This window comes from Phascolarctos cinereus, unplaced genomic scaffold, assembly GCF_003287225.1.
Source record: "Phascolarctos cinereus isolate Bilbo 61053 unplaced genomic scaffold, phaCin_HiC Scaffold_4;HRSCAF=312, whole genome shotgun sequence".
Classification (NCBI taxonomy): domain Eukaryota; kingdom Metazoa; phylum Chordata; class Mammalia; order Diprotodontia; family Phascolarctidae; genus Phascolarctos; species Phascolarctos cinereus.
The window spans coordinates 312,240,510-312,255,994 of NW_027555847.1; the positions used below are offsets into that span (position 1 = coordinate 312,240,510).

Here is a 15,485-nt window from a genome sequence, read left to right on the forward strand (position 1 = left end):
TCACTCTGTGTTAATTCACTAAAGTCTTTCCATATTTCTCTGAAATATTTATATTCATCTTTAACTAGTCAAAGCATTTTGCCCCCAAATTACCTCAAATTCACAGTTTAACTTAAATATTCCCCTTCTCTAGCCAATCATTATCATATACACCCACTAGTGTACCACACCTTTGACTCTAGCCTAGGACCATCTATTATGGCCTGTGTATAACTCACTTGCTGCAGAGTGGTGTTGCAGGGGAGCCTACATTTCAGACCTCCTCCTCCACCCCCTACAACCTCCCATTTCCCTTTAATTGAGCATGCAACCTAAGGCCTTTTAGGTAAATAATGTATTTCAGTTCTTTATGAAAAAAGGTCCTAACACCTATCCTAAATTATTATCTTTCCTTTTAAAATAATGATACTTCAAAGTGACCAGTTTTTGTCCATGTCAACTTTGCATACCTTAAGACAGGCCAGATATTTAAATCTCTTTACTACCATTATACCCTCTCAGGTAAGGGATGAAAATGTCCCCATTTTAAAATTGAGGTACAGAGACTGATCAGTAGCTTATTTTGGTTGTAGCAACGAATGTGGAGATAGAATTAGGGTCTTCAGATCATCAGTCCTGATGACACCATTCTGCCTTTTGATTTACCTTTCAGGCCCATGTGTTATGATTCTGCAGCTTGTATTTTGTGTGTGTTTGGATTCCAGATAGCAGTGGTGATGGGATCCTGTACAGCAGGAGGAGCTTATGTTCCTGCAATGGCTGATGAAAGTATTATTGTTGCCAAGCAAGGTACCATTTTCCTGGGAGGACCCCCCCTGGTAAGTGAACAGTCGTTCACCATATCAGACTCTACCATAGAGTCTGATAGATTGGAAATTCTCTTGAGTATTTCCCTCAGCACCGTAGCACAATGATCTGTACATATTAGGCCATTAAGTGTTTATTGAATTGAAGACTTGGAAGTTTCATGTTTGTTTTGAACATATTTATTAATGACATTTTATTTAAGGACAATAGGATTCCTGGTTTTTAGAAGAGTTGGTGGCAGACATACATTTGGAGGCTTACCTTTTCATCAGTTATCTCTATCCTCCCATCTGTAAAATGTGAAATGTTAAAGGAAAGGAGTTCATTAACTCTTGGCTTTTATATGAAAAGAGACTTACTGTCCAAAATGAGGAAAGTTCAGTTATGGTTGAAATCTGATACCTAATTCATCTCATTGGACATAGGCCTGTAATAATTTTGAATTTTTCTTAAGGTGTTTGAGACCATGTTACCTGATGCTGTGAACAACCTAAATGCACAAGGACAGACATTTCTTGTTTTTACAGTTGATTTATTCTCAAGACTTAATACAAAGTTTGACAACAGTCTCATTTGTCTTTTGAATCTATTAGTTTACTTCTTTTTGTTTATTAAGCATTACAGAATCTTACTGGTGTCGTGGTTTATTTTAATTTGAAATGTAGTTGATTAAAATTGCTTCTCATTATGCTCACATTTATTTCTGTAAAATGTGGAGGCCTTTTATGACGTTAAATCTGGAAAAGAGATGAACATACTATGGTGACACTGCCTTGTGGCAGACCAAAGAGCAGCCCAATTAAAAGGGCACAGAGTGGCAATTTGCAAGAAGTTGCTTGAACTTAAAGATAAAGGAGTCATACTGTGTACTTGCCTGTGACACCGGATGTATTGTAGGAGAGTTGGAGAGGAAAGTAGCAACCAAATTGTTTTGCTTCCAGAAAATGAATAAATAATGATCCTTTGTACAGTGTATTTCAGGCAAGAAAGTATACATAAAAGGGCTTATTCTTAGAAACAAAATAAGTTTCTTAATTTTTGGTGATTTTTCTTAAAATGGGGGATAGGATATGAAAATTTGGATGCTGAGCTCAGGTGAGCTAGAAAGCTCTGTGGAAAGAGTTCACCCACCTAGCTGGATGACTTTGTGGGGAAGGCCCTTAATCATTCCAGGCGCCTGTTTTCTAATCTCTAGAATGACTGGGATTGAATTGCAAGGTTTCTTTCAGATATAGCATGCTGTGATGCTTTCAGTCAGCAAGCATTTATTGAGTGCGTGCTGTGTGTCAAGCATTGTGCTTGGGCCTGGGGATACAGAACCAAAAGTGAAACAGTTCCTGCCCTCAAGGAGCTTACATTCTCTCTGGGGAAACCACAAACCACATATACAGACATACAAAATAAAGACAAGGTATTTTGAAGGTGGGGATGGAGTACTATGAAAGGCTTAAGTCATCACTGCAAGAACACTTACTATTCCTTGTTCTAAGTTTGCTTTGTAAGGGGCATATCAATTGCCACAGCTCCAGGGTGGACTTGGATTGCTTGTTTGCAGCCCCCCTGGTGAAGCAGGTCCTTTGAAAGCCCCTTTTCAGCATAATGAGAGACTCTCCTTTGGCTCCCTTTTTACAGCATGGAGTAAGAGGAAGCAAAAAGTAGTGTATAGAGAGCCAGCCTTAAAGTCAGAGAAGACCTGGGTTCAAGTTCTGGCATGCTGAGCAAGTCATTTGACTGTGCAGTAATCCAAACAGCTGTTGGGGTTTATAAACTTCAGAATATTTGCTAGTCTGTATTGGGAAGAGAAGTTTCCTCACCAAGAGTAAGGTTAGGCTAAAACAGCAATTGGTGACATATTACCTGAGGACCTTGCAGGGTCCTTGGTGGCAAGTGAAAGAGAAAGCCAGTTGAAAAAAAAACCCAACCCAGAAGCTGTTCTTATTTTTATAGTGGGGCATCCCTACCCTGATAAAATCATAATTCTGGCCAAAAAACCTGAAAGTAGCCATTCAATAAGGCGGGAAAAATTGAGACAAGTGAGTCTTTAAGCACAAGCTTGATGATTTTTAGTATGTCTGATTGATTTCCGTTTACAAAGGAAATGGTGTGGGTTAGAACTAGGCAATATCTAGGATAAAAGCTAGACAACATTTTAATACATTAAAATAATCCTAATAGGTTAATAAAAAAGAAGTTGGTTGCCTTAGTGTGATAGTTAACAGACGTCCATCTTAATGGATTTGTCTTTAGCAGTTTACTAGAGGAAAACTACTTTGAAATGACAGCTGTTTAAGTTCTACTAGAGAGATAGTTCTACTTGAGTAATGTATATCTCTAGAAGACATTTTTAAGAAAAACCTTTGTCCAGGGGTGGGAAACAACCTTTGACCTCGAGGCCACATGTGGTTCTCTAGGTCATCAAGTGGGGCCCATTGACTAAATCCAAACTTCACAAAGCAAATCCCCTTAATAAAAGGATTTGTTCTGTAAAACTTAGACTTAGTCAAAAGGTCCCATCCAAGATCCTTGTCTGTTTACTTTGAGTTTCCTGAGGTTGGTGGGGAAGAAACTATTCTGTCTCAGCAGCTGTTATCAGAGTTCACTTGTTGTAACTTTCTATAGCCTACCACTACTGAAAAGTTGCAGAAGTCAATACTGTGAGATTCTAGAGAAATCATCAACTGTTTGTTTTGCTACCTTTTAAAAAAAAGATCTAACTTAACATGTGAACTTTTCATTAAATTTTTTTTGTCGATTTAACAGTCATTAATAAATGAACATTGCAAGATGCCAAGAATAGGGAAGAAGATGGTATAAGGAACTGAGCTTCTATCACATAGTTGTATGTGTGTTTTTAAAGATATGCGTTAAGCTTAATAAGGCAGTCACAAAATTGTTCAACTTATGTCCCCTTTTATGCTTTTTTCTAATGTATATTACGTTACATTTTTTTATATCTGAACTTTTTCATTTAGTAGGATGAGTTTGATTTGAATTTTTTTCAGTTTTAGCTTTCTACCACTTACTTAGCACTAGAACATGCTCAATTAATACTAATGAATGAGGAAATCCTTTGGCTTTTAGTCTTTTTAAATTCACCTTATTCAGATCCCCCCAAATAAAAAACCATCCCAACAATCTACTATTACAATGTGTGTGATTGTGTTTGTTCCTTTTTGCAGCTTTAAATAACAGCACAACTGTTTAAATTTGTTAGTGTGTAGACTGAATGTTGCTTAACATAGGAAATATTGTTTCCAAATTCCAAAATGACTAAGAGTTCATTTCTGGAGGCACATAATTAATTACCTCCTTCCAACTGGATTTAATGCTTCACTTAAAAAGCTTTTGATGTAGGGATTATTAAAAAGTCATTTCTGTGCTAGTATTTTAGGTTAATGCTACCTTATAATAAAAGCTTCCCCTATTTGTTTTTTTCTGTTTTTTAAAAAAATTTTATTTTATTTTATTTTTGTAATTTTTTTTTCCATATGCTTTTGAGTTGAAAATTTTTTCTCCCTTTTTCTCCCCCCCATCCCCAAGACGGCACACAATCTGACATAGGCTTTACATTTACATACCCATAAAACATATTTTCACATTAGTGAAGTTGTAAGTAAAAATTAAAACCAATACGAGGAACCATCAGAAAGATGAAACAAAATTCAACTTAAGGTAAAAATAAGTGAGAGCGATTCGACTTCCATAGTTCTTTCTTTGGATGTGGACAGCATTTTCCATCCCGAGGCCTTTGGAGATGTCTTAGATCCTCGTAATGCTGAGAAGGGTTCAGTTTAACATTCTTAGTCATTGCATAACGTGGCTGCTATTGTATACAAAGTCCTCTGGGTTCTGCTCACTTCACTCAGCATCAGACCATATAAGTCTTTCCAGGTTTTTCTGAAGTCAGCCTGTTCATCATTTCTTATAGAACAATAGTATTCCATTACATTCATATACCACAACTTGCTCAGCCATTCCCCAATTGATGGGCATCCTCTCAATTTCCAATTCTTTGCCACCACAAACCAGAGCTGCTATGAATATTTTTGTACATGTGGGTCCTTTTCCCATTTGTTTGATCTCTTTGGGATATAGCCCTAGAAGTGCTATTGCTGGATCAGAGGGTATGCACATTTTTGTAGCCCTTTGGGCATGGTTCCAAATTGTTCTCCAGAATGGTTGGATCATTTCACAACTCCACCAACAATGTATTAGCGTTCCAATTTTCCCACATCCTCTCCAACATTTATCATTTTCCTGTTTTGTCATGTTGTCCAATCTGATAGGTGTGATGTGGTACCTCAGAGTTGTTTTGATTTGCATTTCTCTAATCAATAATGATTTAGAGCATTTTTTCATATGACTATAGATGGCTTTAATTTCTTCATCTGAGAACTGCCTGTTCATATCCTTTGACCATTTATCAATTGGGGAATGGCTCTTATAAATTTGTCTTAATTCTCTATATATTTTAGAACTGAGGCCTTTCTCAGAAAGACTGGTTGTAAAAATTCTTTCCCAATTTTCTACCTTCCTTCTAATCTTAGTTGCATTGGCTTTGTGCAAAAACTTTTCAATTTAATGTAATCAAAATTATCCATTTTGCTTTTCATAATGTTCTCTATCTCCTGTTTGGTCATGAATTCTTCTGTTCTCCATAGATCTGATAGGTAAACTATTCCTTGTTCTCCCAGTTTACTTATGGTATCAGCCTTTATATCTAAGTCCTGAACCCATTTTGACTTTATTTTGGTATATGGTGTGAGATTTGGGTCTATGCCTAGTTTCTGTCATACTCTTTTCCAGTTTTCCCAGCAGTTTTTTTCAAAGAGTGGGTTCTTATCCCAGAAGCTGGGGTCTTTGGGTTTATCAAATACTAGATTACTATAGTCATTGACTACTGTGTCTTGCATATTTAACCTATTCCACTGATCCACCTCCCTATTTCTTAGCCAGTACCAAGCAGTTTTGATGACTGCTAAAGCTTCCCCTATTTGAAGACAACAAAGTAATCAGCTGAAAGGAGGACTAATCAATGCCAGTTCTTAAATGATGAAATTGGCATTTAGAACTAAATGACTTTTTTGTCTCATTCCTTTAGGATTTCTCAGACACTAATGACGTCCTTTTAAATTTGTCACCCGGCCTTTCTTTTTATTGCTGGGTGCCAGTTATCAAGGAATGGAGAGCTGTATTGGTCAAAGTTCATCGATTTCTGTGTAAACTCGGCATTTTGTCAACCTTTAAGTATTGCACAAAATGGTTCTCTTTGAAAATATAAATATTTTATAATGACAGGAGGGTGGTGTTTTTGTTTTTTTATTTTTTATTTCTTTATTTTTTTTCGGGGGGGGAGGAAATTAGTGTAACAAGGAGATGAAAAGCAGTCAACATTATGGCTCCAAGTAGAACTTTAGTGTGGTTAAACTAAATTTGTTTAATTCAGATGTTTCCTTCTGCAGAAAAAAATTTAGCCAAATAAAAGGAATTGAGATGATGGTTTTGGACATTTGGAGATTAATTTCAGGTTGTTTTTTAGGTAAATCTTAGGTCAAATGATGTATTTCACATTGGTGAATAGTTTTAGGCCTGTGTAAGCATGAGTTGGGTCAAAAAAAAAATAGCCAATGATAAGTTGTAGGGCATTTGTAGTTTGGAGAACTTGAGGTGCCTCTTCATTATATTTAATTTTTCCTAAAAGGACAAGGTGTTAAATGTAAAGAAACCACACAGATATGTGGTAGGAGCAAGACCAAGCCTTAAACCCAATTCACTGTGGAGCTTATGGATTGGACAATAGGTCTCTGCCCAAGCACCACTGAATGGTTATTTTTTGGGCCCTCCTGGATCAGAGTGAATGTAAATAGTAACTGTTTCTCTTTTGGCCAGCAACTCTGAGGGTCTTCCCTCCCAGTTTGAATTTTTTTTTATTAAAGGGGACATCACTGACTCACTTCTTAATTCACTGAATTATTCACTGAATGGGCCTTACCTCACTCAAAATGAGAACCTGAAAAAAAACCTTGGCTAAAAAGGGCCAGGGTCTCCCATTGCATCCTGAGCCTTCTCCAGTCATCTTGATGAATATCTGGCCACTGGACTCAGATGGCTCTGGAGGAGCAAGTGAGGCTGGAGACCTTGCACAGCCCTCTCTCACTCAAATCAAAGTCAACTGCAAGTCATGTCATTATCTCCCTGATGTCATGGTCCTCTTGGAGAATGAAGGACAAACACACACTTTTAAGTTATACTCCCTTTCAGGTGTAAACATTTGAAACTGATTATGTGGATTTATGAACCTGATTCATGTTGGGAGAGACCTACTGTGGTCTGTCAGGTGGAATTGCTTTTAAACTTCTCTGGTTAGTTGGGTGTTTATTCTATGCTGGCACTTCTTCAAAAGAGAAGATTTACAGCCTCTACCTGGTAACCTTTTCCATTTTTCAAAGACTCTTATCTTTTTTCAGGATTGATGTATAGACTGTGGGATTCTTCAGTCTTGTGGGAAGGAGGATAATAGCTGTAGTTGGATTAGAACATAGTCATCTTGGGGGAACATTGTGGATCCTCATTTGTGGACAAAATCTTTCACTAAAGATGAAATCCTATACACTCATACTAATCCTTTGTTCTTGTAGGTTAAAGCAGCAACTGGTGAAGACGTATCAGCTGAGGACCTTGGAGGTGCTGACCTGCATTGCAGGTGAAATTGAGAACCCATTAAAAAAAATCATCCCAACTAAATCATCCCTGCCAAAACAGATGGCTGTATATCTTGTCTCTGATTGTCTGTGTCTAAAGCCAATTCCTGGTGCTATTAGAATTGCATTCTTAAGAAAATTGGCCTGCTTAGGTGTAGCAGAGGGGAAAGAGAAGAAGCAGAATTCTCTTACCATTGAAGAGTATAACTTCAATTTCCAACAGGTCCAGTAAATCTTCTCCTATCCCTGATGCACTTGCTTTGTAGAGCATGAAGCTCTTTTAGGGGATGAGGGAATGAAAATGGGAAGATAAGCAATGACTGATTTTTAATTGGTGAGTTTTTTTTTTTGAGAAACAGTAACTTCACATGTGTAGAGTTTTACTACCAAAAATAACTTTTTGGACATCTGACTTTTAAGGGAGTTTACTTCAGATGTGTTCATTTATCATTTATTGAGCCCTTGTTATATGTTCAGCACTTTGTTAGGTACTGTGGAAGCTTTAGAAGAAACTGAGAAAGTTGTCTCTACTTGAGAGCATTTGTGAGTGAATTATGTAGATAATATGTACATAAATTTCTGAAACAATGAAAGAAAAGTTACAGAGCAGCTGGTATCTTTGGAACCTGAAAAGCCACCTACGTGTCTGGGCCTCACTGTCCTCATACCTAAAATGACTAGCTTGAACTAGATAATATATGGAGCCCATTTCAGCTCTAATGTGTCAATTTGTGGTATGTTACCAAATGGTGCTACTGTCTTCCATAAGTGCAGAGTGAAGAAATCATCAGAATGGAGTAAGATTGATCAGGGAAGGTTTCTTGAAAGATATTGTCTTGAATCGGACTTTAAAGGAATGAGGATATTCGTTTTAGCAGAGTGGAAACAGAATGGCACGTCAGGTGAGGGAAAGCTAATTGAGCAAAGGCACCAGGATAGGAAGGGGCAAAAATGTATGTGGTAGACTAGTCACAGAGGGCCCAAGTGGGCAACTAATCATAACTGACCCTTCTGAAATAGCACTGGAGGGTTTACTAAGTGCTTTATAATCATTATCTTTTCGGGGCCTGTACTACAGGTGATTTTATACCAGTTTTATAAATGAGGAATGGGGAGTTGGAAGGTTGAATGACTTTGTGGGGTCAGGATGTGTCAGAGGCTAAATTTGAATCCATCTCTCCTATTCCAAGTCTAGCGCTCTATCCATCATTCCAGGCTGTGTCCCTAAGAGTTAACTTAGAATCAGAAAACTTAAGAGTTTAAAGGGACCTCAGGGACCATTTAGTCTAACCTACACCAGAATGGCCCCTGCAGCATATTCAGTAAGTGTTCATCTGTCCTTTAATTAAAGACTTCTAGTGAAGGGGAAGACTGTGTCCTAACTCTAATTGTTTTTCTTTTAAGTTGCTTTGTTGGTATTCTTTTTTTTTCTTTTCTATATCATTATTACTTCTTGGTAACTCTTTGTACTCTGTTTCTTCTTGCTAACTCTAATTGTTAAAGATGTTTTCCCTTGTATTTTATCTTAGAAGCAAGACTGAGCTTCTTGAATTTATTGATTAGGGGAAAGACTGGGCAGACCTGTGCTTTAGGAATATTATTCTAGCATGAGTGATGTATTGACTGGAGAGGGGAGAGACTGGAAGATTGGGAGACCAATTGGGCTCTTAGAGTAGTCCAGGTGAAAGGTGAGTAGAGTCTAAACTATGGTAGTGGCTGTGTGACTGGAGAGATGGGCATGTGGATGCAAGATACATTATAGAGTAGGGGTTCTTAGCCTTTTAAATTTTTTATTATGGAATTCCTCTGGCAGTCTGGTACAGCTTATGGACTCTTGTCTCGGAATAATTTTTGTGCCTATATTCATAAGTGAGAGAAATACTGTGTTTCATTTAGAGACACCTTTTTTTCCCATCGGAGTTCACAGACCTCCCACCATAATTTCCTATCATAGAGGAAGAGTCAGTAAGATTTGGTAATGATTAGGTGTGACAAAGAGAAAGAAGGAAGAGTTGGGAATGGCTCTGAGGTTGTGAACATGAATGTCAAGAAGGAGGGTGATGTGTTTAGTAGCATAGAAAGGTCAGGAAGGGGGGAAATGTTTGGAGGAAAGATATAATGCCTGTGGGACGTCTAGTAGGCATTTGGTGACGCACACCTGGTGTTCCTCAAGAGAGAGACTAGGGCTGGATACGTAGATCCGATAGTCATCTGCTTATCAGTGCTGGGTGAACCCTTGGGAGTTGATGAGATCACTGGAGACAAAAAATGTAAGGAGAAGGCTGGACAGAGTCCTTGACCACACTGGCCACTGGGGGGTGATTAGAGCTACAAGGGGCCTGAGAGGCATCTAGTCCAGCCTCCTCATTTTGCAGATGAGGAAATTGAGATTCAGAGAAGTTTTGTGACTTGGCAGAGTTGGGACTCGCATGGAGGGCCTTGGCTACAGGTCTAGCATTTATTGTACTATAACACTGAGATAGAGTGGCCAGACAGGCAGCGGGAGAGCGTCACAGAGCTCAGGTCCGACTGTGTCCAGCAGGATGCAGTGGTCAGCAGTATCATATGCTGCAGGGTGGTCAAGAAGGGTACGGATGGAGAAGAGGCCGTTGGATTTGGCAGTACATGGTGCAGTGCTGACTTTGGAGAGAGCACTTTCATTTGAGCGATGTTAGAAGGCAGATTACAAGGGAAGCGAGAGTGAGGCGAGAAAGTAGAGGCAACAAGGGACAGACCACTGTACCTAGACGATAGCCCTTTGGCCAGTCCATCCTTCGTTCAGACGTCGAATGTCTTAAAGTGTTGATCTGATGCTATCCTCTTGTGTAATAGGTTCCAGTGGTTCCCTCTCACCTCCAGGCTTAGGTACAAAGTCCTCTGTTTCATGTTCAAAACCCGTTATAATTGTCTTCTTATACATGACTCACCCCCACGTGCTCTTAGATCCAGTGACACTGACTTCCTTGCTGTGTCCTGCATGAGACACTCCATCTCCTTGCTCAGGATATTTTCGCTGACTGTCCTCCATGCCTGGACTTCTTTCCTCCTGACCTCCCTGGCTTCCTCCGCATCCCAACGAAGATGCCGCTTTTTGTAACAGGCCTTCCCTGATCCCCCATAATACTAGTGCCTTTGCTCTTGATTATCTCTAATTTCATATGATCTAAATCTGTATATCTATGTCTTGTTTGTACATAGTTGTTCATTATTTCCCTCAGTAGATTGTGAGCTCCTTGGGAGTAAGGACTATCTTTTGCCTTTCTTTATACCTTCAGTGCCTGGCACAGTGTCTGGTACATAGGGGGTGCTGGTTGACTGAAAGGAAGGATGATGATAGCTTGAGAGATTGATTAGGATCAAATGAAGGTTTTTTTAAGGATGGGGAAGGGCTAGGAATGTTTGTAAGCAGTAGGAAAAAGGCACTGGAGAAGGAGAGATTGAAAGAGTAATTGAAGATTAAGGAGAGAGGACAAAAATCACAGGGGCAGTGTGTGAGAGGAGACAGGAGGGGGTGGACTCAGGAGTACAAGTGGAAGGCTTGGCATTTACAAATAGAAAGGCTATCTCTCTAATACTGGAGCAAAAAAGTAGAGAATGTGGAATAACATGGAGGTGATTTTTCTTTTAGTGAAATATTTATTTAGTGAGATTCTCTTCCAAGAGGGAGTGGTGGGGAGCTCGAGTCAAGAGAAAAGGGTTTGGAATAGATACTGAGAGGACAGGTATATAGCAGTGAGAGCCAAGTTGATATTATATAACACAAATTTTTAGTGGACTCAGCACAGATATATAATTCCCCCCATTAGTGGATGGAAGGAGCACTCTAGAGTTGGGATTTGGAAAGAAATGAGGGGCAGTAGGACAAGGGTAGAGGAAAATTTTAACTTGAACTGGTTAACTATAGGGTCAAAATTTTGTGGGTAGAAAAGTGAGGCCAGAGCAAGGGTGATGGCTTGGGAAATTAGGGTGGAATGACTGGAGATTGCAGTGACACTGAAGAATAGGTTTGGGGTGGTGGGGGATACCCAGGGAATAGTGGAAGGATAGATTGTTATGATCAGATAGAGGAACATAGGAGTTGTATATAATAGATTATATAATACCATTCCTGTATTGAACTGCATCCTCATGAAAGTGCATCACAGGTGTTGAGGTAAATGGTGAAAGTAAGACTGTATTTGAGGGGGTATCAGCATGTAAATTGAAGTTTCTAATTATAAGGGTGGTGATTGCATAACTTTTTTCTTTTCTTTCTTTTTTTTTCTTTCTTTTTTTTTTTTTTACTGTTTAGGCATTTGGGGTTAAGTGACTTGTCCAGCTAGTAAGTGTCACGTGTCTTGTCTGAGGCCGGATTTGAACTCGGGTCCTCCTGACTTCAGGGCTGGTGCTGTATCCACTGCACCACCTAGCTGCCCGATTGCATAACTTCTTGAGAAAGGATAAAGAATGATCTGAAGGCCAGTAGATAGTAGCTACCAAGATATAGTAATATATGTAAACGGAATGAACCTCAAAGGAGGAGAGATTCCCGAGTGATGGTGGAGGGGGAAGAGTCTGAAAAAAGCAATGAGAAGCAAGTAGAATACCTCCTCTTCCTCCTGGTTCAGTATGTTGAGAGGCATCATTGAAGGCATATCCATGGCCCAGGATGCCTTATCTTCCAGGGGCAGGGTGGGGAGGGGAAGCCAAGTTCCCATGATTGCAAGGGGGTAGGAGGAACTTGAGAAGGACAGGTCTAATATGAAGGACAAGTTGTTACCCGTAGATTGTGGGTTCCATAAGGCACAATGGAAGAGAAGGTAGAGTGGGATAGAGACATGGGAGAGAATGGGCTGACATGGATGAGTATGAGAAGAAAGGAGAGACAAAGAAAAGAGATTTCTTCTAGGTAACCTGAAATGCTTAAGGAATAAAAGAATAAAAAAGGCTTTGTTTAGCACTTGGCATTTGCTGTTCTAAGCGCTAGGAATATAAACAGAAAAAACAAGACAGTCTTTGATCTCAGGGAACTGCAGTTTAATTGGGGGGAGCTAAGCTCCGAGGTGGATGGAAAGGCCCAGGAATTCTAAGGGTACATCAGCAGGACAGATGACAGTTCCCCAGTGTTTGGAGGGCATTGAGGGAGGCGACATGGTAAATTGTTAGGTTGTAGTGGCAGGGCAGGTGTTCTTGGTGGTTTTCCATCTCACTGTAAGAACAAGAGTTGGTGACTAACAAGCTTATCCAAATGGTGTGAGCAGCTGTTCTTCTTGCCTAGCTGCCCCATAGAGTTTGAGCTGCTTGGGGTTTGGAAGAGGGATAGAGGAAAGGTAAAGGGGAGGAATGTTCTACTGGTCACCTGGCTTCCTTAGGGTCATTTTCTGAATCACAGGGATTTTGAGTGGAGTAGGACAATACATTGTCACATCCTTTGCAGTAGCAATAATACTGTTGATTTGATTGTCATTCCATGCACGAGAGATGGAAAAGTCGCACCTGGGGAGCCATAGGGCAATTCAAAATATGGACCATTAAAATAAAAGGGATGCTTTTGGTTAAATTATTCATCCTGTAGTCATCATTCAGGTCAGCTGCATCAGAGCTCAATGGAATATGGAGTATGTTCTCTCTAGTCCTATAGTACCTCTTCTGTTTTCCAGAATCTTCAAAAGATAACTGATAATGCCTCAGCAATTTCATCTGCCAGTTTTTTTCAGTATTCTGGGATGTGATTTGTCTGAATCAGGTGACTTGAATTCATCAAAAGCACCTAGGTGTTATCTTTCATTCTCTGCATGTTTTGGATTTCAGTTCCACATCTGCTGTTTTTGTCTTTCTGGTCCAAAATTTTTTTTTTATTGACAGGTAAAATAGAACCAAAATAACGTTTGAGTAGTTTTGCACAACTTCTTCCACTTGTCTGTTATGATCATCCTATCTACTTTGAGTGGTGTTCCTGTCTTTTTTATTCCTTTTTTTCCCCAAGTATAGTTGAAATAGCATTTTGTTGTCTTTAAAGAATCAATCAGTCAATAAGCATTAGCTCACTTACTCTGTGCTGTGTGCTGGGGATAGAGACAAAAGTGAAACAGTCGGCTCATGGAGCTTACAGTTTAGCCAGGGCAGATGATGTACATACATAAGTATCCAAAATAGAGCCAAGATGATTTGCAGGGAGGAAAGCCATAGCAGCTGGAGTATTAGGAATAGTTTCATGTAGTGTTTGAACTAAGCCTTGAAGGAAGTTAGAGTCTCAAAGAGGGAAAGGTAAGGAAGGAAATTCATTCCAGGCACTGGGAAATAGCTAGTGTAAGGCATGAAAATAGGAGATGAAGTGCCGTATGTGAGCAGCAGTAAGAAGGCCAGTTTGGCTGAACCATAGCGTGTATGAAGTGGAGTAATATGTAATAAGATCGGAAAGGTAGGGGAGGGTAGCTAGTGAAGGGATGTAAAAGCTAAACACAACAGTTTTTATTTGATCTAGAGGAAATATGAAACAACTGGGATTTACTGAGTATAGGTGAGTAATGTAGCCAGCTCAGCCCATAAGAAAAATCATTTTGGCAACTTTGGAGTTTGGATTGGAGCTGGGAGAGATGATGTAAGGATACCAGTTAGGGGGCTGTTGCAGGAGTAGAGGTTGTGAGAACCTGTTTGATTCAAGAGAAGACAGTGTTGGTGAGAGTTATTTTCAAAGTAGAAATGACAGTATTTGGCAACTTACTGGATGTGTGGGATGAGAGAGAGTAAGGAGTCAAGGATGGCACCAGTGTTTTAAACCTAGGTGACTAGAAGGATGATGGTGATCTAGACAGAAACAGGGAAGTACAATTCTTTTTTAGGCAATTAGGGTTAAGTGACTTGCCCCCAGGGTCACACAGCTAGTAAGTGTCAAGTGTTTGGTCTGAGGCTGGATTTGAACTCAGGTACCCCTGACTTCAGGGCCAATGCTCTATCCACTGCGCCACCTAGCTGTCCCAGAAGTACAGTTCTTTAACATTCCTCAGCAGCCTTGGCTCATTTCAACCTTTAGTGATCCTAACACTGTTCTTACAGGACCTTGCCATCCTTAGTTACTTGTCCTTGATTCCATTTTCTGTATGTATCCTCTGAAAATCTAAATTGGTCAGTGAGTTCCTTGTGTATTCACATTGATCTCTTTCAACAACCCTTCTTCTTCCTCACTGAAGTGGTTTTTATCTTTAGAATTTCATCCTTGTGGGTATGGTGGTCTTTGTTGCTGGGGAGGCCGAGGCTGATGGATCCCTTGGGAGTTCTAAGCTAAAGTAGGACTAAAGCCAATCAGGTGTCTACACTAAGTTTAGCACCAATATGGTGAGCCTTTTGGGGTGGAGGGCCACTAGGCTCCCGAAGGAGGGCTGAAACAGTTCAGATTGGAAAAATGGAGCAAGTTAAAACATCCTTGTTGATCAGCATTGGGATGAGGCCCATGAGTAGCTGCTGTAGTTTCAGCTTGAGTAAGATATAGAAATCCATTCTCTCCCTTCCCTCCTACCCTTCTCTCCCACAAAAAACCCCCAAAATAATTTCTGAGAACTGAGCTCTCCTGGAGTAGCTTTCTCTGTGGAATTTTGGGCCATAGGATCTTACTTATCTTGTCTCTAGTTCCTTGACGTCTGTTCTCCAAAAGCACAGGATGTTTGTCAGACTGTGTCCCACTTTTTTTTCCTTTAACAAATATCTAAAGTGAGGTAATCATTTCCCCTCAAAGGTTCTTACAATTTCTACTTCAGCAGAGTTCTTTGTTGGTAAGACTGTCAGGTGCTAAACAGCAATTCCCTTGTTACTTGTTTTACCTTTGGAAGGATAACATAGGTTAGGTGTGGTAGCTAGTTTAGGTCTGGGGGGCTTAATCTCTCCCTTTCCAGTCTGTCCTTTACATAGCTGCCAAAGGGATGTTCCTCAGGTTCATGTATTCTCATGTCATTCTCATGCCCAGGAAGTTCCAGGGCTTTCAGTTGCCTCCAGGAAAAATAC

At 39.8% G+C, this 15,485-nt stretch overlaps 1 protein-coding gene across 2 annotated transcripts in view; it reads left to right on the forward strand.

The window, feature by feature from the left end:
* Positions 1-15,485, forward strand: part of MCCC2 (methylcrotonyl-CoA carboxylase subunit 2) — an 86,751-nt gene that overhangs the window by 31,564 nt on the left and 39,702 nt on the right. For both annotated transcript variants that reach the window (XM_078153151.1, XM_020998486.2), the window contains 2 exons: positions 705-818; positions 7,446-7,510. In XM_078153151.1, the coding sequence (XP_078009277.1) occupies positions 705-818; positions 7,446-7,510 (179 nt within the window). The remainder of the gene's footprint in view (positions 1-704; positions 819-7,445; positions 7,511-15,485) is intronic.